Consider the following 25,752-nt stretch of genomic DNA (forward strand, 5'->3'; position numbering starts at 1 on the left):
CCCTTGTCTGCAGGGCTGGCACCCTCCTCTGGGGCTGGCACCCAGGGTTTTTTGGGTGTCCACATCTGCTGGGCATCCCCAAACCAGGGCCGCCGAGGTGGCCCCTGGGCAGTCAGGCAGGTGTGAGCAGACATGGGGACTGCAGGGGCCATGGGGACAGCGGGAGGGCAGGCAGGGGCAGGAGCGGGGCCAGGAGCAGATGACAGCACCACCAGGGAGGAAACGCCGAGCAAGCGATGAGCGACTGTGAGGGGGGGGGCAGGAAGGGAGGAGCGGGCAGGGAAGGGCTTCACGGTTATAAACTTGTCCCTCTCGGTCCCCACGTTCTCCGACCAACTGGCGTGGCCATGGCCGAGGGCCAGAAACGAGGGGGCTTCAAGAAGTTCAGTAAGTAGCTGTGGTACGGGGTGAGGGGGTGGGTGACGGGGTGCTCACCTGGACAGCCTGGAGAGGAGGGGAGATTCACAAGAGTGAGTGTGAGTGTGAGCGTGAGTGTGTGCTCACACGCTCCCTGGGTCACCACCGCCCAGGGACGCTCAGAGGCGAGGCGTGCTCGGGTCTCGTTAGGAGGCTCGTTGCGGTGAGGGGCTTTGGGGGTTTCCATCCCCACAGCTAAGGGACAGCCCGGGTGCTGTTGGCTCAGGGGCTGGGTGCTGGGACTGGGACCAGTCTGCTGCAGCCCAGCCCTGCACTGGTTGCCAGGGTACACCCAGGGGGATGCACAAGGGGATTTGGGGGGTCTTCACTCCCAATCACATCCTTCAGGGTGCACGGCTGGGGGTGCAAGCTGGGGCCGGGGGTGGCCTGGCCCCCTACCCCAGGGTGCTTCCACAGCACAGGGATGGGGGTGACATGGAGGGGCTGGGTGGGAGCCTGGGAGCAGATTCCCGCTGGCTGCTCTCTGAGGAAGCGCTCGGTGCCCGCCGGGAGCGAGCTCTGCTCTTTCTCACAGACCTCGGCTTTCCCCCAGAGCCCCGGGAGGCGGCCGCAGCGGCCTTCACCCCGCTTCCCAGCGCCGGGCTGCGCCGGAGCCAGCTCTGCTGCTGCTCTCTGCATTCCTGGAGGGGGGCCGGTCCCTCCGCTCCCCCAGGACCCCTCCACTGGCAAAACCCACGGCCCCATCCCAGCTGGGATTTGCCTTTGCAGTGAAGAGCAGGGAGATGGGGAACATCCCCGGCATTGCCTTCCCCACCCGGCAGCAGCCCCGAGGATGCTCAGACCCCAAGGGGATGTTTAACCCAAAGAAGTTTTGCCTTTAACCACGTCCAGGCCACGAGGTTTCCGCCATGCAGAAGGGCTTTTGGGCTGCTGCAGCCCCTTGCACAGCCCCTTTGCCCCATCTGGCTGCAGGGACGCCCTGCAGAGCCCATGGATGGCGGCAGGAGGTGGGGGACCAGCAGCCAAGCAGCCCCACACGCCTGGTTCCTCGCACAGCACCGCTGCAGCGTGCGGCTTCCTGCCACGGCAAATCCGCTGTGCCCGGAGGGGAAGAGGCTTTGCAGAGCCCCGAGGCACCATAAATGATGCAAAACCCCCGGAGGCACCCGGAGCACCAGGGCTGGGGTGGGGAAATGCTGCCCTGCAGAGCTGCGGCCACAGCCTGCTTCCCTCCGTGTGCCACCGGCACTGGCACCGGCACCGCAGAGCCGAGGTGTGAAACGCAAAGCCGCCCGCCGGGGTTATAAATACTTCTCCAGCAAACGCTTTGAGCTCGGCGCTTGCAGGTGGCAGCTGGGAGCTGCGGGGCGGCTGCGAGGGGCCGAGGAAGTGGGGAGGTTATCTCCTGCCTGCAGCCAGGGCTGCTGCACCCACCGCCAGTTCCTGCTCCACCGCGCCGGCGACGGATGTGCACACGTGGGCACGTCACACGTGGCCAAGACCCCCGTCCCCTGGGGAGATGTGGCATGTCCCTCGCTCTCATCCTGGAGAGGGCTGCCCCGAGGCCTCAGGGATGGGCACAGCCACCAGCCCTGCCCGAAGTTCACCGGGGGAACCAGGGAGGTGGAGGGCAGGAGGAAGAGATTTGAAATCATTATTTCTGTCATTGCCTGCTCACCGGGGTGAGTGTACAACTGCAGTGGGGAAACGCAGCCACGAGACTTGCCAGGGCACCAGGGGACGTTTCCTTCCCCGAGGGACCAGGACAGACCGCCCAGGGTCCCAGCAGAGACGCCCCGAGCAGCACCACGTACACCCCAGGCCACAGGGACGTCATGGCGGGCTGGGACCGGAGGTGTGCGGTGTAACGGGGCTGACACCGGGCTGCACCACGGTGCAGTGCCCCATGCCCAGCCCAACCCCGGACCCCCCATCACAGCACCATGCCGACAGTAACCCCACACCCATCTCTCCTCTCTCCTTGCCAGAGTTTTTCAAGTTCAAAGGCTTCGGGAGCCTGAGCAGCATCCCCCGCTCCTTCACCCTCCGGCGCGTGTCCGTGGCCCCCAGCTTCCCCGAGAGCCTGCAGCCGGGTGTCCCTCCACCCCACGGCTTCCTGGAGGAGCCCTTCGACGGCACCCAGGATGATCTCAACACCATGCCCAAGAGCCCCGGCCCCTACGCCCGGTCGTCAGACATGTACAGCCACATGGGCACCATGCCCAGGCTGAACCTGGGCAAGGCAGGGAAGAGCCTGGGCAAAGCCAAGAGTAGCCAGAGCTGCCGGGAGAAAGGGACCCCCAGTGACAAAACCCCCCGGCCAGCCCCACTCCCCAGCCCCGAGTCCCCCGAGGTGTCCGGCAGCCCTGACCCGGGCACGGACTCACCCTCAGCCGCCGGGCAAGCAGAGCAGGAGGAGGAACAGGCTCAACCCATGGACACCCCGGGGCCAGCGATGGCCAGGATGGACCAGGAGCCTGCGGGGAGCGTCTCTTGCCCCAGGACAGAGGCAGCGAGCTCCAGCCTGGACCTGAACCCCAGCCAAACCCCGAGCCCCGAAGCGGCAGCGGGAGCGGAGACCACCAGCGGGGATCTGCCAGAAAAGGGGCAAGAGCATCGCAGCGAGAGCTCCCCGGACAGGTACAGCCCCGCTGGGTTTGCTCTGCCTTCCGCTGGGACCCCCTTTCTGCCCTCCTGGGGCAAGGGGAAGGTGCTGGGACACAGCAGGGTCCCTGGGTGCCCCCCCTCACCCGCAGTGCCAGCGGGATCGGGATGCACCTGGCCGGGGGGACAGCACGGCCGGAGCACTCCGTACCATGGCCAGGTCAGCTCCATGGGAGCGAGGTTTCCTGTGGGATTTCTGCTCCCTCCCGTTTCCTGACGGGGTGGAAACATCTCGCGGCCCCACTCAGCCCCGGCATCCCTTTGTCCTGCCGGCAGCTCTGCTCCAGCGCCGGGACGCGCTGCGGGGAGCTCAGACCTGCACTGTCCCGGCCCCCTCCACCTCTCAGTCTCCTCTTTTCCATCCCTTCCATCCTTCTCCCCCTCCCTGAGCCGTGCTGCCTCTCTCAAGGCACAGGGGCAACCCCCAAAACCAGCCACCCCGTCCCCATTTCCATGACCTGCCAGTAAACCCCCCAGTCTGGGCACAAACCCCCCACTCTGGGCACAAAACCCACCCTCCAGGGGAATCTGGGGGGTCAGCCCTCTCAGATGGGTGTTGGATTTTTTGGAGGGTTTTGACCTCAGAATCAACAACAGGGATTTTTAACCCCTTGCCCATCACCTGGGCATCTGGGCACAAGGGGCCAAATGCGTCCCCAACCCAGCAGCGTGCACGGGACTGGGGGCATGGGCGGAGGCACCGACTCCAAATTTCTCCCCAAAACAAGGTCCCATCGTACCACCCCTTCGCTGGCCCGACTCCCTCCGCACTCGGGTGGCCCCTGACGCCTCCGTTCCCCCCGCGCCGCCCCAGGGCCGGGGGCTCCTCGCCCTGGCACCGAGCATCTGGGTGGCCCCAGAAGTGGGGTGAGGAGGAGGAATTCGTGCCGGCGGTGGGAGCCGGGCTGTGCCGGCCACACATTCCTGCCGGCCGCGAAGGGAGGGCCGGAGGAGGGCTGGGACGGGAAGGAGGAGGGTCCGCCACCGCCCTGCGCGCCCCAAAGTCCCAACGCTCAGTGCAAGGCGGGAGAGCGTCTGGGAGAGCTTGTCCCCGTCCCGGAGCAGAGGCACTCGCCGAATCGCGCAGGGCCGATGACAGCGGTGGGCAGGAGGTTTCCCACCCTGGGACAGGGCAGGTAAGGGGTCCCAGCCCCCTCGGCCACCCCTCGCACCCCGGCACGGCAGAGGGGATGGGGAGGGAGAGGCTGGGAAGGGGCTTTGCTTGGGGCGGGCACAAAGCCTCGACGCAGATGCTGCCGGAGCTGCTGCCGAGGCCCCCGGCCCGTGGCAGCGATTGCTCGTGGAAACCGCTGCCAAAACCCCCGTGAGAGCCTGCGCCGGGGCAGTGCGGCTCGGGGGCTGCAGCCGGCGCGGGGGGCTGGAGGCGCGGGGGCTGGGGGGGCCGGTGGCACTGCCACGTCCTGCGGTGAGCACAGAGCCCCGGCAGCAGCAGAGGGTCCCCGCAGAGGGGGCACGGGGCTCGCCCAGACGCTCCATCCCCCAGAAGTGTCTTAGGTGCCAGGCCAGCGCAGCTGGGAGCCGAGCAGCGGGGGAACGTGTGTGGGTCACCCGGGTGTCTTGTCTCTGGGGAGTGGGGACTTGGGTCCCCAAAAATCAAGGGCCAAATGCTCTTTGGGTCTGCCCTGATGATGCGTGTAGCCATGGTGTTTGCCAGGGAAACTGAGGCACGAGAGTGACCAGAGCAGGACTTGGCATCAGGGGCATTTCTGCCCCTCCACGCTCTACTCAGAGCCCCTGCCACAGCCCCCGGCTCGGGGAGCAGCCGAGTGCCGGAGCCGTCCCCACGACCAGGCCCTGCTGTGGGGCGGGCGGACGGAAGCGGGACCGGGACAGTGCCGTGCCCCAGCCCTTCCTCCTGCGCAGGCACATCCCTGGGGACAGGGACAGCGTGTTCCCGCCAAGGCCATGGGCCGGCTGCCTCGCACGGGGAGCACAGAGGGACCAAACACAGCGCTGGGCGGGGGGACGAGCATGGCCCTGGGGGACATTTTTGCTTGCACCCCCCGGAGCATCCCTGGCGCGGACAGACCCCGAGGCAGGACGGGCTGAGGATGCCCACACGCGGGAGGCCTTTCCCAGGGATGCTCCTTCCAGGATCAGGCCCTCGAAGCGGGGAATTGCGCTGCCGTGGGCCAGGGAGCAGCACCCAGCCTGTGGAGCTGCTCGGTGCGAGGCGGTGGCCGTGACTCCGGCAGGGACACGGTGACTAACGGGAGGTGACCCGCAGGCAGGTCGCAGAGCGGACGTGACTCGACTTCCCTCCGCGCGCGGCTGTGTTCGAGGCACGGGAAACGCCGCTCCCCGCGGGGCGCGGGCAGGGCACAGCCAGCACCTGGGAGGAGGCAGCTCTGCGGAGGGGGGAAACTGAGGCACGAGGTGCCCACACTTGGTTCCCCTGGGGCGCAGCCTGCCCCAGTGCCCAAAGGCGAGCAGAGCCTGGGCTCCAAACCGGGGCTGGACCCACACAATCACCCTGGACCCTTCCCACCAGCCAGCCCGGAGCTTGGCACGTTTCCAAGTCACTGCGATGCCTTTCCGAGCCCAAAAGGAGCAGCCACCCCGCTGAACCCCACTCCCCGGTGCCACCGCCATAGCACCGCTTCCCAGCACCGCTTCCCAGCACTAGTTCCCAGCACCGCTTCCCAGCGGCTCAGCCACGGCCGCGCTCCAAAGGCAGCCCTGGAATTTCTCCCAGGCACTCGGCTGCCCCCAAAAATGCCGTTTCCTCCAGGAATGCGCAGAACCAGGGGGGCTGCGGCACCCAGCCTCCCCCGGCCCCAGCTGCTGCCCTGCCCCGGCGCAGGGGCCTCCCCAGCCCCGTCTCCCAGCTGCTCCCATGCTCCCGATTTCCTGCCCGGAGGCCCCCCGTCCTCTCGCCGGTTTTTCTCACGGCTCTCGCAGCACCAGGCAGCTCTCGGCGGCCGTGTGAAAGGCAAACAGGCTGGAGAGGCAGCGCCGGGGCAGGCAGGCAGCCCGCAGCTGCCCCGGGGAGTCCGGCTCTATCCCCCCTCCCAAATGATCCTCTATTTTTTTTCACCCCAAAAACACGTGGGCTTGATTTCCAGCCCCTTTTCGCCTCCTGATCTAGACAGCAGTGGATGCGGTTTCAGCAGCATTTGCTTGGAGAAGAGGAGTGGGGGTTGCCCACTGCAGGGCTGGACACCCCGAGGGGCTCACGCTGACCCCGCAGGACCCGCTGTAATGCCACGGCGATGGCCAGTGGGGCAACGTCTGGCAGCGGTCGCCTCTGCCAGCCCCGCTTCTCTTCAGGTGACTGGTTTCTGAGGCACCAGGCACCATCCCCACCCTGGAGAGAGCCCACAGAGGAGGAATTTGGCTCCCCAGGGATGGGTACAGCTCCCAGGAGGGGGGTGTGTGCAGGGCCCCCAGCAGCTCCCAGTATGAGGTGGGGGTCAGGCCGTGGCTGTAGGCACTAGGTGGAGCGAGGCGGCTCCTGGCAGGGAAGGGACGTCCCTGGTCTGTGACGCCCTCGGATTTGGATATTTCTCAGCTGCAGCTGCCTGCCCTTGTGCTACCAGCCTGCCACCCAGGGCCCTTGCTGCCGCCCCATGCTTGGGCAGGCGACCTTGGCAAGCAGTGGGATGTCCATGCTGAAGCTTGGTGCTGGGGAGGTGACAGGTACCAGGTTCTGATTAAAGAAGTCTGGATTTTTGTATTTTATTCTGAAAGGTGAGACTTCAGGGTAGCACATCCCAGCTCAGGCTGTTACAGCCGCTCTCCCTTTCAACTCTCCATTGTTCCCCTTGGACTCATCCACACAGACACATGCCTCAACCTACAAGAGCACAAAAAGCAGCAGCAGCATTGCTGCATGCTCAGGAAGGAGCAGGGGCCATCTGCGTCCCCTCTGAGATGATGGCAAAGGAGCTGCCGGATCAGCTGCGTCTCAGGGTTGTTGGGTGGGTTGTCAGTAGGGCTAAGAGTGAACATGTCACTGGGGAGAATGGGAGCTCCTGTTGCCTGTATGCTGGGAAGGCAAATCTTGCTGTCTCAGCCAGGACGTCGCAGCTCACCCCTGGCTTCGGGGGGAGTTTGATTTCTACAGGGTTGCACGAGGCCGTAGAGAAACAATCGGCAACACTTGCCTGGGTGGCGTGTCCCAAGAGCTGCCTCCTGGGAGCGCAGCTCTGCTGGGAGCAGGGCACAGGGCCCCCCACCTCGGCATGGCCCCCCCGGCACCGTGACCCGCGGGGACCCCAGCCTGGCCGCTGGGTCTCCCCGGCTCAGCTCACACAGTCCCAAGCCGATCTGGGGAGAGATCCTCTCAAAGGGCCTCATTCTTCCCTGATCGCATTAGGGGGCTAAGCCCTGTGCCGAGAGCGGGCACGGGGCGGGCAGGAACGCGCTGGGGCCCTGGGAACCTCTCCCCAAGCCATGGCCGTGCTCTCGGCCCCATGGCGAGGGGCACAGACTCCTGCTCCCCCCGGCTGTGCCACCACCGCCTCTGACCTGACTGTCACAACTTACTGCCCTTTACTTACGTATTTTTATTTCCCCCCTTCCTTCCAGCCACCACGATGGCCTGGAGTCCGGCAGCGAGTACGTGAAGGTAAGACGCTGAGCGCGGTCGCAGCCTGCCCTGGCCGGGTGCCAGAGGTGGAGGGGATGGTGGCCCCAGGGCCGGGCAGATCCTACCCCAGCGGGATGCTCAGCTCTGCACCCCCCATCCCACCACCTCCTCCGGGCTCTCTCTTTGGGCCTGGAAGAAATTCCCTGCCAGAAACAGCAAGGCTGGGAGAGGCAGAGAAGACACAAACCCTACGTGATCCCCCTGATGCTGCTCCCGCAGGAGGTGCGTTTCGTGCTCCCCATCACTTGTGAACGCTGCAGACGCAGGGCAGCCTCCTCCCTCTGCCCCCATGTAAAGAAACGGAAGGGTCTGAGCCATTTTCGTGGCTGTCACATGAAAGTCAGTGTAAATCTCTCCAAATCTCTCGCTTATCCTCCAGCAAACTATTAACATTCCTGAGGACTCTTCATGTCTGGCCAGAAATTCATTAGCGAGGCGCCTGGCTCCGGAGGAGAGCGGGCCCTTTCGCAGGAGGCTGCTGGCACGCTGGGCGCCGGGCAGGCGCAGAGGAAGGGTGGCAGGGATGCCGTGTGGTTTGGGGATGGAGCTCTGAAAACCTCCCCCGGGTGGTCGCTGCCATGCGATGGCCTTGGGGGTGTTTGTTGGAGAAGGGCTGGAGCCTCCTGAATCCGGTTGCCCGATGGGGGTGTAATGCCGCTGGGCAGCCGAGGTTGTTGAGAAGGGACGAGGTGCCCGGCTTGGGTGGTGTAATTAGCCCTGAACCTTCATCTTTTGGACGTGGGGCTCTTGGTGGCTGTAGCCAGACATGGGAACCCCCCATGGTGGCACCAGCCGGCCGGCTCAGGAGAACTGACTGGACCCTGAGCTCATCTGCTCCTCCTAACAGGGTCACCCTGCCCTGGATCCAGCCTTGGGGCCAACAAGGACCCTGCATGCCGGGTCTGGCAACCGGCAGCCTCTGGGCAGCAGGGTTGGATGTGGCTTTTTGACCTGTAGCAGAGCAATCCCCCGTGTGGGATGTCTCTCCTCTCCTCTCCTCTCCTCTCCTCTCCTCTCCTCTCCTCTCCTCTCCTCTCCTCTCCTCTCCTCTCCTCTCCTCTCCTCTCCTCTCCTCTCCTCTCTCCTCTCCTCTCTTCTCCTCTCCTCTCCTCTCCTCGTGGGACTGGCAGAGTGGGAGATCACAAGGCTGGAAGTGGACACGTGCCGGAGCAACGAGGCTCCGACGGGAGCGTTGAGGCTCCAACTGGGCTTCGCAGGGTAGAGCCCTGGCGTGGGGCACCTCGGGATGCGCAGGAGAGCTCCTGCTCACCCAGGCAAGTCCTACGAGGGTAAGGAGGTGGGGGGGGGCAGAGCTGGGTGGTTTGGGGTGTTTTCGCTTGCACTGTCAGTGTGTGCACCCAGAGACGGGCCCGTTTTATGGCTCGTGAGTGAATAGGCTGAAACAACCCAGGTGTGGAGCAACGGGTATGGCTTTGCTCTTGGGATCGAGTTCTTTTTGGTGAGCCAGGAGCATTCCCTGCTCCCCAGGCAGATCCCAGACCTGAGCTATCTGGCCTTTACTTCTCACCCATCCCCACGGTGTCCAGACACGGCCCGTGGGCTGTGATTTATACGCCACTTCCCTTCGGTCACGGAAGCAACTGATGGCTGCAGTGACAGCAGCTATTTTAGACAAATAAGTAATTATCTGGAGTGTGAGTGACGGGAATGATGGGGGCACTCCGCCTGATTGCAGGCGTCGTGCCTGGCCGGGAGCCTGTGCGGCTGCGGGGTGCTCAGCACCCAGCAGCTTTCGGCCCCAGGGCCTGCAGGATTCAGGGTGGGAAGGTGGGATCCCTGTGCCTGGGATCCTTTGGGAGCGAGGAGGGACGGGGCTGGGACCCGCCACTGGAATAGGTCCTCGCTGTGCGGCTGGGAGGGAAACGAGCAGAGGGGAAACATCGCTGCAGGGGTGAGCGGAGGAAGGACAGGAAGAAGAGAGCCGGGGAAGGAGAGAGTCAGGAGGAGGGAGAGGACACGCTGCGAAGCCCTCGTGAGCAAAGGCTCACGGGCCGGTCTGTGTCCAGACGTGCACCGAGGAACTGCCAAACATTAGCCACAAACCAGCCAGGGCCAGCTCGCCCATCACCGAGCCTGCTGTGATTAGAGGTTCAACCAGGAGCTAGCGAGGGTCGGAAAGCCAGGATCAATAAGCAGTTGGTAATTAATGTGCTTTAATAATAGCCCAAGGGTTGGTGCTTCCAAGCTGCCGGGGGGATCCCATGCCCGGCTCCATTTGCTCACGCCCCAGCCAGCCTGGCTTTGGCACTGGCGCGGGTGAAGGAGCTGCACAACGGCGTTACCCTTCGGGAGAGCAGCAGCCGGTAAAGGTGTCCCACGTCCCCACGAGAGCTCAGTCGGGGGTTCTCAGCTTCCCCCTGCGGAGGGGCAGCAAGTGCACGGCCAGGGGGCATCGCCCCGCGGTGCCCCATGAGCCTCGGAGGGGAAGCACGGAGCCCGGCATGAGGGAGAAGCCTTGGCAGGAGGGTGATTCACCATCGGATCCTTTCCGTGCAGCGTCTCCCCACACGCTGCCATCTGGTCTGTCCCTCAGCCCCGGGCAGGAGGACAGGAGGACAGCCCGTGCTCCCTGCCCATCCCAGCGGGGCTGCAGGCACCCATGGGATCCACGAGCACCTGCTGCCCCGTGTTCCCTGCCCGCAGGCCGCGTGCTGTCCCCCTTCCTCCCGCGCCTCAGCCCTGTCCTGCTACAAACCCGCGCTGCTCTCCCGTCTGCCCTCTCCCCTGCACACCCAGGGGCAGAGCATGGCGAGCGCCTCCGAGCTCTCTTTGTTCTGCGCCGAGGAGCTGCTCGGGGAACCTGTATCTCATCAGCCCTGGCTGCTGCCTCCCTGCCGGGGGATGCGAGGGGCTCGTGTGAATTAATTACCGGGGAGGCTGCGGGGTTCTGCAGTTGGTGGCAGCAGGAGCACCCGTCCGAGCTCACAGCATCCCCTTGGGCGGGGGCGCAGCGGGAGGATGGGGGTCTTTGGGCCAGGACACGCTTTGTGGATGGGAGCGTAAAGCCCCCCGTTACCAAAGCGTGGCCAAATCCGGGCCGTGCCGGTGCGGGACAGACCTGGAGGGAGACCAGCTGGGTGCGGACAAGGAGGTGCAGAGCTCACTGCCGGGTGCTGGGGGACCCCTTGCCCGTCCCCATCCCTGTGCGCGGGGCAGGGCGCCAGCAGTGGGTTCAGTCAGGGATTTGGGGTTTTTTTTTTTTTGAGAGTCAGGGCTGGAGCAATGCTTTGAATCATCAGCACTGCCTCTTGCATCCCATACGTGAAACCATGGCCTTAATTAAACCGAAGCGGAGCCTTAATTAAACGCAACTTGGAGACGGCCTACGCGGGAAGCAGGCAGCCGGCTCCCCGCCGCGTGAGACAGGCGCTGGTGTGTCCCCCAGAACGGCATCTCTGAGGTGGGAGTGAAGGAAAGGGGGGGGACGAGGCTGTCCCTGACCCGTGTCTGTCACTGGGGAGAGCAGGTGGCTTTGGGATGGGGAGATAAGGGGTGCTGGGTCCCCTCAAGGGAAGTGGTTCCCCTCAGGGTGCAGACAGACAGGGTGCCAGGTCCCCTCAGAGGTGTCTGATCCCCTCTGAGGAGCTGGGTCCCCTCAGAGGAACCAGTTCCCCTCAGGGCACAGGCACACGGGGTGCCGGGTCCCCTCAGGGGTGTCTGATCCCCCGGGGTGCCGGGACCCTTCAGGGGTGCCGGGTCCCCTCAGAGGTGCCGGGTCCCCCCAAACGTGTCTGGTCCCCCGGGGTGCCGGGTCCCCTCAGAGGTGCCGGGTCCCCTCAGAGGTGCCGGGTCCCTTCGCGACGCGGGAGCGCCGGGGAAGCCGGTTCCCCCGGGCCCGCGGTGTCGGGGCGGGCCGGGGCGGGCCGGGGCGGAGCTGCGGCGCCGGTACCGCCCCCCCGCTGCCGACAAGGGATGAGGTAATCGGGGAAGCGGCTGAAATTGAAGCCCGGCGGCGGCGGCGGCCGCAGCGGAGGTGCAGCCCGGGCCGGGGCAGCCCCGGGCCGGGCGGGCCCGCCATGACGGAGCGGTGCAGCCTGTGGAGCGCCCTGTCCGCCGCCGCCTGCTGCTTCTACCGCGGCTCCTTCATGCAGGTCCAGGTGAGCGGGGGCGGCGGGAGGGGACCGCGGGGGGCACGGGCCGGCCCCGGCCCCGCACCCGCCGTGAGGCCGCAGCGGGGTGCGAGGGGGCGGCTGCGGGGAGCCCCGCTGCCCCGGCGCGGAGCTGGCAGGGCCGGGGCGGGCACCCGCCTGCGGTCCTGGGGGAGACAAGCCAAGCAGCGGGTCGGGGGGCAGAGCTCGGGCCCCGCTGCAGCCGGGGCCACTGGGTACCCCCGGAGCAGCCCGAGTCTCTGAAGGGAGCCCTCACCTGCCGCAGACCCCGTGGAGGGGAGCATTTAGCGTCCCCCAAGAGACAGCGGGTGCTGGGAGCATCGCTGGGCTCAGAGCGGAGACCGAGCCCAGACGGACGCGCAGCGCCTTGGCCCGAGTCTCCCTGCGTGCGCTGCACTGCACGGGTCTGACCGTGGGAGAAGGCTGGGATCCATCTGTCACCTGGCCTGCGGTGCTCCCGCCACCGCCGCTGTCTGGGCACGACTCTAGGTGCCCTATTTTTGGACACTGGCGTTTGCACAAGAGGGACACGGCGCTCTTGGTTCCCTCATTTACCGAGTTAGAGAGCAAAGGTGTTCGGGTTTGCAAGAGCCAAGCAGGCTCTGGTGTGAAGCAAGAGCTGTAGCACACTGCAAATTAGAAGGGAGCTGGCAGCCAAGAGAGCTGGCAGCCTTGTTCAGTACTCCTGCTGAGTGAGGTAGGTGCCGAGCTTGAGAGATTATGCGGGGTAAGACGGAGCCCAGAAGCAGCATTTAAAGTCTTGTCATGATTGCGGCTGATCTCGGTGCAAAGCCAGGGGTTTCGATTGCTAGTGGAGGGGAAGAGGGACAAACAGAAGAGCTTCTCCCAGTTGTCCAAAGGCCACTGAGCAATGCAGGGGGACGTGTCCTAGCGCAGCAGCCCTTGGGCTGCACATCGCAGGGGGCGATGGGGTGCTTTCAGCGAGCTGCTGCCAGAACAAGGGAGAGACAGGTGGGCGTCTGGCTCTCGCGCAGGGATGCGAGAGGGGATGGAGGGCGCTCCATCCCAGCCCCGGAAAGAGTTAAAAGTAAAGCCCTAAGTGCTCACCTGGCTCCGCCAGATCTTTCACCATCTATTTGTGTCCAAGCGTGCCCAGCAAACACACACTGAAGTCCCCATGAATGACTGGAGCGCTTCCAGCTGACAGCCGCATCCCTGCTCACCGCCAATGGCAGTGCACCCAGCCTGGGAAGCACTGACATCATTTCTGGCCAATAGCAGCTCCGAAAAGGGATGCAGCAGCAGCCGCTGCTGCCGTCTTGGAGTGAGATAAGTAATATATAGATGGATGGAAATGTGCGTATACACACACCCCATCACTGCACTGGAGACCTGCTCCCCCAGGGCAGCGGTAGCAGTGCACTCCACCACCTCAGCACACAGCCTGGGGCACTTGTCCCACCTTAGAGCACCCAGATGTTCCCGGCCATCAAGCCCAGCTGCACCCCACCCCTGCCAGCCAGACATAATTGCTCCAGAGCTGCCACAAAGGAGCACAGACAAGGCGAGAGGAGACCCCGTGGGTAACCAGGACTAGTCTTAGGGAGGGATTTGAATGCCAGGATAAAGATCTTGAGTCAAGGTCTGCCTTCAGTGGGGACTAATGGAGATGTGGCATACCTAAGAGATGCCTTCAGTCGCCCATGGGGTGGACAGATGCGCTGGTGCCTTCTCAGAGGCCAGTTAGATGCCCAGAGACATTGCGAGACAGGACAGAGGAACAAATTATTTCTTTTCCATATGGATATCAAGATCAGTAGGACAGCCTGGCTCACAGCAGGGCACGCAGATTAAGAGCACACTCATAACAACGTGAGGGTTGTTTGTGGTGGGATTTTCTAGTTGTGGTCACACGGGATGGACTAACCATTCTCAGGTGGTACCTGGCAGCTGGACTGGTGAGCACAGCAATCCTGCGCCGGGCTGGCACGCAAATGGGTTCTTGGGTTTGCCGTGGTGCTGGCTGTCTCAGCAAGGATGTTTGCTCTGAAATCCTTCACTGAAGTAGCCCATGGCCAGGTACGGGGGAAGTGGAGAAGACCCCTCACGCAGTTCTGGGGCTTTCCCCCTCCACCTGCTGCCAATGGCTTGTTACTCCGCTTCCTCCCAGTTCTGCTTCCCAGGCCCCGCAGCCGCTCCAGCAGCCAGAGCGGGGGTGGAAAACTCCAGAAGGGGCTGGGATTTCCCTAGTGAGGGTCCCAGGACAGGGCGGGCAGCACGAGAGCAGGAGGGAGAGCAGATGCGCTCAGTGCCCTGAGGTTAGCCAGATGTTATCGGCAGCAGAGCGGGGTGGGGTGAGAGTACACCTTGCTCTCCAAGCTGACTTCACCCTCGGCTGCGACTCCTCCCGCTCTGGGAGGGGAGAGCAGGAAAGCAGGCTGCAAATCACTCCTGTTTCGTAAGATTACCTTTGCAAGGAGAGAAAGCCAATGTCAGCATTTGAAGCTCTTGCACCAGGCAGAGCGACAGCCACCCTTTTACATGTACCACAGCTGTCAGCACCCTCCATCCCCCCAGCTCCGGCCCTTCCACTGCCAGTTCCAGTCCTTGCCTCTCAGCTGGGACTGGAGGCACTTCCTCCCCCAAGGAAGCAGCAGGGAGAGTCCGGGAAGCAGGCAGGGATGGAGAGCCCCAGGAATGGCCTCCTCATGGGGGCTGCCCACGTTGCACGGCAGCACCAGAGGATTCCCCAGCCCCAGGACTGCGGAACAGCCCATCAGCCTGCTGGATGTGACAGAGGAGCTCTCCTTTCTCCAGCCAAGCCAGCTTGGCTGCTGGTTGGGATTCCTCAAGCAGAGCTTGGCATCGTCTCTGGCAGCTCCCGAGCTGGTTTGTCTGGTGCGGCTGGTTCGGAGAACGGCTCTAATCCCGGTTTCTTCCCACTCAGCTGGAAGAGGCCTTGGGGCTCTCCATGCAGGAGGCCAGCACCACACACCCCAGCTAGGTGCTAGCAGAAGGCTTTTCCCCACACCCAGCCCACTAGTATGCAAGACCTCACGTCGGGCCGTGCAGCTTTTGATGTCCTCTTGGCACAGCCAAGCGTGCCAAGCGGTGCCCCTTTCAGCACGGCGCTCAGACAGTCCCTCACACGCTCCTGGCAGCGCCCGGCTGGCCTGTGCCGCCTGGCCATGCCGTGCTGTGCCGTGCCAGCGCCTCGGCGCCCGGCCAGCTGGCAGCTTGCGAGCCGGCCTCCTCCGAGACACGCTACCAAGCGGAGCGGAGGAAAGGCGATCGCTGCTGAAGGACCCACGTCCCTCCGCAGCACGTGGGTCCTCTGCACTGAGGGCTCACAGCGAGCCCAGCTCCTGCGCAGAGAGGGGAGCAGCCGGGGGATTTTGGCAGCAGCTAGTGTGTGTTGGAAGAGCGAGAGAGATTCACAGCAAGGACCAGTCCCCAGAGCCACATCACACCGAGGAAAAGGGCTCCCCGTGATCAGCCTCCTGCTGCCTCCCCGGCTGTCGTAGCCACGCACACTCCAGGCAGTGGCTTTTTGGTGGCCGTGCAAATCAGATGGGATCTCATTGCCCAGCCGAAGGGACAGTGCCCTCCACGTGGCTGGAGAAGGTGGCTCGTGGCACCCACCGCTCACAACCGGCCTCCTTCCCCCGTCTGCGAGATGCAAAACCTCCCTCGCCTCTCCCAAACCTCCTGTTCTCTCCTGCTTAGCACCTGGCTCCTGGCACGGGTGGCAGCCGGCTGCTGCCCAAATCCCGGCTTGGAGATGCCGGGCGCTGCTCAGCTGGGCTTGTGTTCGTTATCCTGCGCATTTGCATGGGGAGGATTTGGGGGAAAACCCAGATGTACAACGCTGAGCAGAACAGGCGCTAATCCCCGCTCCAGGGGCGGCGGGAGAGCCGGCTCCAAACCCCTCCCGGCCCAGCTCCGACGGCTTTAGCCTGCACGGGCAGGAGAGGCTCCCGGGGGTCCCTCCCTGCCCCAGAGTGTGGGGTGAGCCGTGCCGCAGCCAAGGGTCCCCCAGCGCCGCTCGGCCGAGCCAGGTCTGCTTGGTGGCAGCGGATGGGTTGTCATGGAGACGGCATCTGCTCGGCCTCGGCCCCCCGGGAGGCAGCAGGACCTCGGCAGCATCCGCCGGCCACCATTTATTTTTAATAGGGTTCAGCGGCACCGCGTGGCTTTGTCTCCATGAGGGCCCCAGAGCGGCAGCGAGCGCTCGGCTCCCGGTGACCCTCGGTCAGGAGGGGACATCCACGCGCCTCCTGGTTCAGGTCCCCGCAGCTCCAGCGAGCGGGACCCTCTCACAGGAGGGTAAACGCAGTCAGATGAGCAAGTCTGAGTTCAGTCCGTGCTGTTTTCCACTGTCCCAGCACCTTTAGACTCAACAGGAGCTGGGAAGGGAGCGACGGGGGCAGGTCCAGGCTGGTGAGGACAAGCCCTTCATCACACGGGCCCCTCGCATCCTCCTCCCCCCTCCCCAGGCTGGAGCAGGGTCCCCAGGACACCATCACTGCCTGGCTCAGCTGATGAATGCAGCTACCACAGGGATGGAGCATCTCCCACGGGGAAGGGGGGGACCTGGGGGCAGGCTCCTGCTGAGGGACTCGGTGGGGTCCCAGGAGCACCCCGAGGGCAGCGGGTACCAGGCAGGAGAGCAGCGCAGTGCTCTGCGCTTTCCCCTGCTCACAGGTGCTAGAGGAGCAGAGGGAATGGACATGGGACGCAGAGGATGAGGTGCTGGGCAAAGGGGGCAGCTCCAAGGCAGGTCCCTGGTGCGTTGGCGTGGGGCTGCAGCCCCCAGTGCTCTGGGGAACCAGGTACCGCACAAGGCCAGCCAGGAGTGCCAGCCTGCTCCCCCGCAGTGCCAGAGCGGTGTCAGCAGGGTTTCAAGCCCATGCCTGTCCTCTGGGACGCCAGCACATCCCCCCCTAACAAGCACCAAGGAGCTGGGCCAGCCTGCGGTGCCTCCTCACGCTGGCACTGCCACCAGAGTCGGAGGCAGGCCACCGAGCCACCCTCGCTCATAGGAGGTGGACCAGGACACCCCGGTAGCCCCATCCAAGCTCCCCGGTCCGTGGCAGCGGCACACACGTCCCCCTTGCAGGATGACCCACACCTGGGATGTGGGGGGAACCCAGGAGCCCTGGCTCCAGGCCCTGCTCCACCACGCAGCACTGCCAAGGGTTAGGGCTGGCACCGCAGCAGGACTCGGCCCAAAGCCGCCGTGCCAACCTGCAGAGCAGGCAGGAACCCCGAGCCCGCGCTCGCCTCCCCAAACAAGCTCCAGCTCCACCGCGCCGGCAGCTCGGCGTCCTCGGCTGCCCACTGGGAACGCTGGCCAAGACGTGACGCCATCCCTGATCTCTCCGGGGGGAAGGGAGGGGGCAAATCGCATCCTCCAGGCTCAGGTGCACCAGTGCCAGTAAAAGCTAATTTTGATGCAGGAGGTTCCCCTTCTAGTTGTCGTTACTATTCATGCCACCAGTAGGCTAAACCCAGCGCGTTAACCCTTTGGAGGAGGGACCACAGTGGATGTTTCAAGGAGAGGAATAATGCAGGTTTGCTCCTGGAAGAGTGCTTCCCGCTGATGTTCAGCCCTGGAGAGGTTTCAGAGGGAGCTGGGGCAGGTTTTCTCCTGCCCAACTACACTCAGCTCTGCGCTGGGGCGGAGAGGCAGCACACCAGGGACAGGGTGGTCAGGCATGACGGGGACATGCCACCAGGAGACCCTCCAAGTACTCCCGTTGGCAGGGCCTGACCAACAGGCACATTACCCCACCCGCATCCTTTGCCACACGCAGCGATCCTCTCACAGAATCACAGAATCACAGAATCACAGAATCACAGAATCACAGAATCACAGAATCACAGAATCACAGAATCACAGAATCACAGAATCACAGAATCACAGAATCACAGAATCACAGAATCACAGAATCACAGAATGTTAGGGATTGGAAGGGACCTCGAAAGATCATCTAGTCCAATCCCCCTGCCGGGGCAGGATTGCCTAGACCATATCACACAGGAACGCGTCCAGGCGGGTTTTGAATGTCTCCAGAGAAGGAGACTCCACAACCTCTCTGGGCAGCCTGTTCCAGTGTTCAGTCACCCTTACAGTAAAGAAGTTTTTCCTCAAATTTAAGTGGAGCCTCCTGTGCTCCAGCTTGCACCCATTGCCCCTTGTCCTGTCAAGGGATGTCACTGAGAAGAGCCTGGCTCCATCCTCTTGACACTTGCCCTTTACATATTTATAAACATTAATGAGGTCACCCCTCAGTCTCCTCTTCTCTAAGCTAAAGAGACCCAGCTCCCTCAGCCTCTCCTCATAAGGGAGATGTTCCACTCCCTTAATCATCTTCGTGGCTCTGCGCTGGACTCTCTAGCAGTTCCCTGTCCTTCTTGAACTGAGGGGCCCAGAACTGGACACAATACTCCAGATGCGGCCTCACCAGGGCAGAGTAGAGGGGGAGGAGAAACACAGCTCCGAGTTGTCTGTCCCCCGGGACAGGTCTGCTCCTGGCAGGTGGCATCACCCGTGCCCATGCCATGGAGGGTCCCGCAGTCCTCACACGGGGACCCTGCCAGCCCATTGCAGGGTCAGCGTGTCCCTCCCCAGGCCCTGCGCTGCTGCACCAGCTGACGCTCTCCCTTCCCCTGTACAGTTCTCCAAGGAGAAATACATCCTCGACTCATCACCAGAGAAGCTTCACAAGGAGCTGGAAGAGGAGCTGAAGCTGAGCAGCACCGACCTGCGCAGCCACGCTTGGTACCACGGCCGCATCCCCCGGGAGGTGAGGAGGGGAGGGGAAGGTGGGCGGCTCCGGGCTCCCTTTGCTTGGGCTGCTCAGGGAGAGCGCCCCGAGGCCACACAGAACCACCAGCCTGTCCTCCTGGGAAGCCTCTGGGCAAGGGCTTCCTTAGCTCTGAGCTGCCCGGGTTTGGAAGTGCTCTCCTGCGGCTCAGAGCCAGAGGCAAGGGGAACAAGCCAAGGCCCCAGATAACACCCCATGGAGCACCCACCCATGCCCCCTGCTCCCTCCAGCGTGGCTGTGCCTGAGCTGCTGCCCTGTCCCCTGCCAGGTGTCGGAGAGCCTCGTGCAGAGGAACGGCGACTTCCTCATCCGCGACTCGCTCACCAGCCTGGGCGACTACGTGCTGACGTGCCGCTGGCGCAACGAGCCCCTCCACTTCAAGATCAACAAGGTGACGGTCAAGTCCAGCGAGGGCCATACCCTCGTCCAGTACCTCTTCGAGCAGGAGAGCTTTGACAACGTGCCTGCCCTCGTCCGCTTCTACGTGGGCAACCGCAAGGCCATCTCCGAGCAGAGCGGAGCCATCGTCTACTGCCCCATCAACCGCACCTTCCCCCTGCGCTACCTGGAAGCCAGCTACGGGCTGGCCAACGGCAAGCATGGGGGAGCCCACAGCCCCACCACCCAGAAAGGGGGTCACATCAAGAGGAGGAGCATCACCATGACGGACGGCCTGACAGCAGACAAGATCACCAGGGCTGAGGGGTGCCCGACCAGGTGAGCACACGGTCTCATCCCGGCTCAGCTGGGCAGAGGAACAGCCCCTGGGAAAGAGGCAGGGCCACGCCTGGTCCCTGCTCCCTGGGTGCAGAGCAGGGTTTGGGCTTGGGGATGGAAACTGTCCCCGCTCAGGCGTGGGGAGAGACCAGCAAAGGTATGGGGGGAGGAACTGGTACCCAGCTGGAACTGGGGTTTTCTCCCAGGCCAGCCGCCAGCCACGCTGAGCTACTACAGCAGACATGACTTTAGCATCACAGGGCAGAAGCCAGGGAGTGTTTTACAACCACCCAGTCCGGGATTACCAGTGTTACCAGCATGTCAGGGCTTGTCAGAGCCAGGGAGCTGAGCTTTCCCAGGCAGACGCAAGGGGAGAGCCAGTCCCAGCCACCAAGAGGGCATTTGTTGATTTGTTTTTGAAGGGCCCTTGTCATTTTAGAGCCCTTTCTGTTCAGCTGGAGCATTTGCAAGGAGTTACCAAGCAGAGCTGAAAGCCTGATGGGCAGGAGGAGACCGATGGAGCTGTGATGGGGGTCTGCGCAGCCCCCAGATCACGGCCTCCGCATGAGCTGCTCCCGTTAACCTTGGAGCAGTCAGGCTTCTTGGGAGGGGGAGGAGGAGATTCCCCTTGCACGGCTCACAGGGGAAAGGTGTCAGGCAGCCCTGGCCTGGCCAGAGCCCAGCAGGGAAGGCAGAGACACACACACATCCTCACACGCAGCAGCCGAGGGGGGACCCACCTCCTCCTGCCTGCCCAGCAGGACACAGCCTGTCCCACAGCCTGTCGTTGGGCCAAGCCACTTTCTCACCGCCCCGACCTCAGCCCAAGGGCAGGGTGAGAACACATCAGCAGAACACAGGCAACCAACTGCTGTGGCAGGGAAAAGGAAAACACTCAGACTTCCAGGAGTGCTTCCAGAAGAAGAGCCCAGATCCATCAGTCTTTCCTCACCACTCACGTTTTCCCCAAACCCCTCATCACCGCCACTGCTCTCCCGTCCTCCTCCCACCGCAGAGGCACGGCACTCGAGACCGAACACATCACAGCAGCCCAGCCCTCACCCGTGGCAGGGAGGGCAGCGAATTACCTGCTATGCCTCCTTGTGACCCCCCCTGCCCCCCAGACGCAGCATCTTTTGCGACACCATTGACACACGGTGTTTACACCAGGCCACAGCTGCTGCCCCACCACCCCAGGACCTCCTTGCTGGCTCTGCAGCTCCTAGAGCACACACACTGCAGCTCACCAACCCCGGCACCCCACTGCCTCTGTCAGGCACCTGCTGGGCTCCCACGCCAGCTTCCAGGCACTCTCCACCTCTCCTCAGCTTTGGGTCAGAGCAGCAGCTCACCCACCCAGCCTGACACAGCTCTCAGGTGGAAACAGTGATGCACCCAGCATCCCATACCACCTTGCAGCACAACCCTAGAAAACTACCCCCCACGACTTCTTGGCCAGAGCCACTTTCCCACAGCACCCTGGGCCCAGCCATCCCATGCCCCAAACCAGTACCTTGGCACCAGAGCCTCCTTCTCTCCTGCTCCACATGGCCAAGCTCCACAGAGGCAGCGCTGGCTCTGCTTTATAGAGGTACTGCCTGCAGGGACTGCCCACTCACTGCTCCAGCTGAGCTCGTTATGGGTTCAGCTCGTTATGGGTTCAGCTCGTTATGGGTGGTTGTAGAAGGAGGTGATGACCCAAGGGAGGGTGATGGGGCAGCAAACCCTCATGCCAGCCCCTCTGCCCTTGCCTGGGCCCTGTTTGCAGGGACTAACCTGCCCCATCTGCCCCCTCCCCAGCGTGTCCCTGCCCCACCACAGAGACATCATCCGCAACTGTGCCGTCAGCGTGGACCAGATCCAAGACCTGCACTCCCCGATGTCCCCCATCTCCGAGAACCCAGCGTCACCCGCCTACAGCACGGGTAGGCATCGCCCCTCCGTCCCACTGGGGACGTGGGTCAGGCTGGGCTTGGCACGGGTGTGGTGCAGGAGGGACCTGGGGACGGGGAGGGAGCTGGCTGTAAAGACAAGCCCCTGCGTCACTCCCTGCTAGCGAAACCCTGTCCAGCTCTTTGCGTGGCAAAGAAAACTGTCCTTGGAGGGCTTGAGCTGGGAATGGGACCTCAGCCGGTCCTCAGCCACATCGTCGTGCCGCTGTCCTGGGACTGGCTGAGTCTGGGCAGCAGGGCTTTCCCCGAGCTCCGCGTCCCCGGGCTGCTGCAGCCGTGGTCCCCGTGCATCTGCATGTCTCCAGGCTCTGATAACAGGGTCTCCTCTGCTCCCTACAGTCACACGGCTAAAGCCACACGCCTGCCAAGCGGCCGGGATGGCCCCGGCCTCTCCAGTCATACGAAGGTCCAGCGAGCCCCAGCTCTGCCCGGGGAACAACAGCAAACCTCTGCCGGACCCTGCCCACAGCGCCCACTCCACTCCCTGCCACGGGTACGCCCGTGCCTCCCCCTCTCCCTCCGTGAACAGCTACAGCGACCCGGACACGGGGCACTACTGCCAGCTCCACCCCACCTCGCCCGTCAGCAGAGACCGGCCGGCTCATGACACCAAGCAGCTACCAACAAAGAGCTATGTGGAGAGGCTAAAGGTGGAGGAAGGACACAGAGGGACTGTGGAGAACGGCTCCGGGGAGGCAGAGGCAGGGCAGAGGCTGAAAGGAGAGCTGGACTTCATGGGCTTTGTGCCCCCCACCATGGAGACAACCTCCTCCTTCAACCCCGCGGCCTTCCAATCCCTGCTCATCCCCCTGGAGAACAAACCCCTGGAGATGGCCGTGCTCAAGAAGGTCAAAGAGCTGCTGGCAGAGGTGGACGTGAAGACACTGGCCAAACACATCACCAAAGTGGACTGCTTGGTATGGCCTGGGCCAGGCGGGAGGGACGGGGACCACAGCACCCCCGAGCACTGGAGCATCCCTCTGGGCTCTGCCAGGCAGAGGCTGGGCTGGGGCAAGAGGCTGCCGGAGGACGCTTCAGCCTCTCCTCAATTAGCAAAGGTCTAATGAGCTCTCACCTTTCTTGCCAGGTCGCCCGGATACTGGGTGTGACGGTGGAGATGCGGCGGCTCATGGGGGTGAGCTCTGGCATGGAGCTGCTCACCCTGCCCCACGGCCACCAGCTCCGCCTCGACCTGCTGGAACGGTACGGCAGCCGCAGCCGAGGCGAGCCCACCGGGCTGCCCCGCGCAGCACGGCCCGGCTCCCCCGGGGTGTCCCCAGCTGGGCATGGCGGGGGGTCCCACTGCACCTCCCGGGGTGGAGGAGCCCCGGCTGAGCCCCGGGAGCATCCCCAGCCCCTCCGTGCTGACCCCGCTCCGTGTCTCGCCCCGCGGCAGGTTTCACACCATGTCCATCATGATCGCCGTGGACATCCTGGGCTGCACGGGCAGCACGGAGGAGCGGGCGGCCCTGCTCCACAAAACCATCCAGCTGGCGGCCGAGCTGAAGAGCACCATGGGGAACATGTTCAGTTTTGCAGCTGTGATGAACGCCCTGGAAATGACACAGGTACAGGGACGCTCCCTTTGTCCTCGTGGCCTGGGCTCACCCCACTCGCCCAAAACACATCCTTCTCCCCGCGTCCTCCTGGCCCTGACACCCGCTGGGGTGGGAGAAGGGGGAAAATGCCCAGGGTAGGAGGTGTGGGGCCACATCTGCTGGGGTGTGAGCAGGGAAGGGGAAGAGCCGTCCCCTCGGCAGAGCAGACAGCCCCGTCCCGCCGGGGTCTGATTGTTTTTCGGTGGTTGAGCTTTTTGTTTTGTGCTGGGCTGTGTTCCTGGGAGGAAATGAATCTGCCCTCCGGTACAATACAGATCAGTCTCAAGGCTGTGGCAGCAGCGTCTCCGGGCCACACTGCTCCCTTTGGAAGATGAAAGGAGATTAAAATTCAATTTTAAGTCGAGCCCAGCTGGGAAGTCTTGCTTCCTGCCTGCACAAAGGAGGGGGAACGGCTGCCCCCTCCCTGTGTCTCATCTTCAAGGCTGCTGCGACGCGGGGAAGCTGCTGTCCTGAGGCACGGGGAGGGGAGAGAAATCCTGAACCCAGCCTCGGTGCCAGGGATGTGCCATCCCTGGCCGTGAGTGCTGGTGGAGGATGCAGTTGGGGGAGCAGCAGGCACTGCTGTGTGCAAGGCTGGTGGCCACGGCTCCGGGGCCAGGCTGTGCCGCCCTGGGAGCACCCTGCGAGCCTGCAGCTCGGTGCCTGGGGGCTACATTCCCCCCAGCACCCTTCATCTGCCCCATCTGCTTTCAGATCGCCCGGCTGGAGCAGACCTGGATGGTGCTGCGGCAGCGGCACACGGAGGGCGCGATCCTCTACGAGAAGAAGCTCAAGCCGTTCCTGAAGAGCCTGAACGAAGGGAAAGGTAACGGGAGCAACTCCCCTTCTCTCGCCTGCCTGCTCCTTCCCGCTTCATCCGGGCACAGCCTGGCTGGAGGGGGACGCGTTTGAGAGCTCTGACCCTCTCCCAGACAGTGCCAGATGCTTCCCCTCTGGCTGCTGAACCGCCCCGGCACCCGGCAGGGCCCGTTTGGCCTCGGCCTCCCCTTCCTTCCCAAGGAAGCATTTCATAACTAAATCAAACCGGCAGCTGGGCACAAACACAGCTCGGCCGAGCCAAACCCTTGCACTTGCACGGCGGCGCGTGCCAAGCCGAGAGGACAGGGTGGCCAGGCGGGGAAGATGAAAAGCCACATCTCTCCACCAACACCCAGCGCTCTGGGCTCTGCAGACCTGCTCCCCATCGCAGCCCCGGGAAACACGGACGCAGCCCGAGCAGGGACAGCAGCGTTCCCCTCCCAGCACACCCAGAAAGCCTGGCTGGGAGGAGCTGGTGTTGAGTGAGGCGACGGCCCCGGGCACAGCGATCGCAGAGCCACAGCTGCTGCTGTGCTACAGCTGAGCCTTAAAGCCTCTCCCGGGAGCGCAGCGGCAGCCCGGCGTCGTGGGGCTGTGTGGCCACGCGAGCGCTCCACGGGGCTGGGGCAGATGGGGAGGGGGACGCAGGGGCACGGGGCTGCGCAGGGTCCTCAGGGTGCCTCTCTCCGCAGAAGGGCCGCCGCTGACCAACACCACCTTTCCCCACATCATACCCCTCGTGACTCTGCTGGAGCGGGATGAGGCTCTCCCAGACAGCCCCGAGCCCTGGGAGACCACTGACAACGGCGTGGAGGTGGTCATGGCCCACCTGGAGGCAGCACGGATGGTGGCCCACCACGGTGGGCTCTACCACACCAACGCTGAGGTGAAGCTGCAGGGTAAGCGATGGGGACAGCAGAGCCCCTTTCCCTGTGCCGCATTCCCAGTGTGCAGCTCCAGCCCAGCACCAGACGGAGCATCCCACGGGCGCAGCGTCCCCATCCCATCCCGGGGAACTGACTCTCCCCTCTCTGCAGGTTTCCAGGGCAGAGCGGAGCTGCTGGAGATCTTCAGCACCGAGTTCCAGCTGCGGCTGCTCTGGGGCAGCCGCGGGGCTGAGAGCAGCCAGGCCGAGCGCTACGAGAAGTTTGACAAGGTCCTCACCGCCCTGTCCCACAAGCTGGAGCCGGCAGTGCGCTTCAGCGAGCTGTAACCCCCCTGGGCGCTGGGAGACCCCCCCAGCTCCCACCCTACCCGCCCTGGCAGCTGTGGGGCAAGGGATGGGGCCGGGCACCTGGCACCACGAGGAGGAGGGGTGGCCCAGAATGGCGCTGGGGCACAGATCAGCAATTTTGAGACAAAGAGGAGGAAGAGCAGCCACCCCCCGTCTACCATCTACCTCCTTGGGCCACGACAGGCCAAGGAGTCCGCACCGCTGCCCCGAGGTACGGGGACAGCATCTGGGCAGGCCAGCACTGGTGTCCACCATCCAGCCCCGCTGAGGTCCATGACTACACAGTGCCCCTCACCCCGCCCTTCAGTTTCCTTTCTTTTCCATCTCCGCCTTGCCCACGGCCGCTGGATCCCGCTTGTAAAGACGTTTTCACAATCACTTCTCGATGTACAGACTCGTGAAGGACGGTTCTTGGTGTAAATAATGAGGCTCGTTCGTTTTGTCCTGTAAATACGTGTACATATCTCATGGGTTCGGTTCTTACATACAATAAACTTTTATGCCGTTGCTCAAGGGGATCCCCTCTCCCGCGGCGTCATTTAAACGGGGCCCCCGGGGAGAGCAGAGCCCAGGGAAGGGCTGGCGAGGGGGACCGCCACGCTGAGCCAGCGCGGGCTGGCCACGGGCCCTCCGCCGTGGCCCGGGGTGGTTGCCCTGGGGGTTGCACCGGGGTCCCCAAAGCCCCGGCCCCACCGCGGGGACAGCCCTGAGAGGGGCGCGGGGGGCGGGGCCAGAGGGGGCAGGCCCCGCCCCCCGCCCGCGATGGCCCCGCCCCCGCCTGTGACGGCCCCGCCCCTGGCCCCGCCCCCGCCCCCGCCCGTGACGGCCCCGCCCCCGCCCGTGACGGCCCCGCCCCG

The 25,752-nt window shown here is 64.1% G+C and overlaps 1 protein-coding gene across 3 annotated transcripts; it reads left to right on the top strand.

The window, feature by feature from the left end:
* The first annotated feature begins 347 nt into the window (after positions 1-347).
* On the top strand, positions 348-25,405 carry SH2D3C (SH2 domain containing 3C). Of its 3 annotated transcripts, XM_068413915.1 has the most exons (12): positions 348-387; positions 2,367-3,018; positions 7,594-7,633; positions 18,426-18,554; positions 18,844-19,292; positions 21,093-21,217; positions 21,584-22,161; positions 22,332-22,447; positions 22,641-22,812; positions 23,557-23,668; positions 24,354-24,560; positions 24,699-25,405. In XM_068413915.1, the coding sequence occupies exons 1-12, from the start codon at positions 348-350 to the stop codon at positions 24,872-24,874; spliced, it is 2,796 nt and encodes a 931-aa protein (XP_068270016.1). In that variant the 3' UTR covers positions 24,875-25,405. The 3 variants fall into 3 exon arrangements, with proteins under 3 accessions (XP_068270016.1, XP_068270017.1, XP_068270018.1); XM_068413916.1 differs by lacking the exons at positions 348-387; positions 2,367-3,018 and adding an exon at positions 4,074-4,178; XM_068413917.1 differs by lacking the exons at positions 348-387; positions 2,367-3,018; positions 7,594-7,633 and adding an exon at positions 11,639-11,772.
* The last annotated feature ends 347 nt before the right edge of the window (positions 25,406-25,752 follow it).

The sequence above is a fragment of the Nyctibius grandis genome, chromosome 16 (assembly GCF_013368605.1).
Source record: "Nyctibius grandis isolate bNycGra1 chromosome 16, bNycGra1.pri, whole genome shotgun sequence".
NCBI lineage: Eukaryota > Metazoa > Chordata > Aves > Nyctibiiformes > Nyctibiidae > Nyctibius > Nyctibius grandis.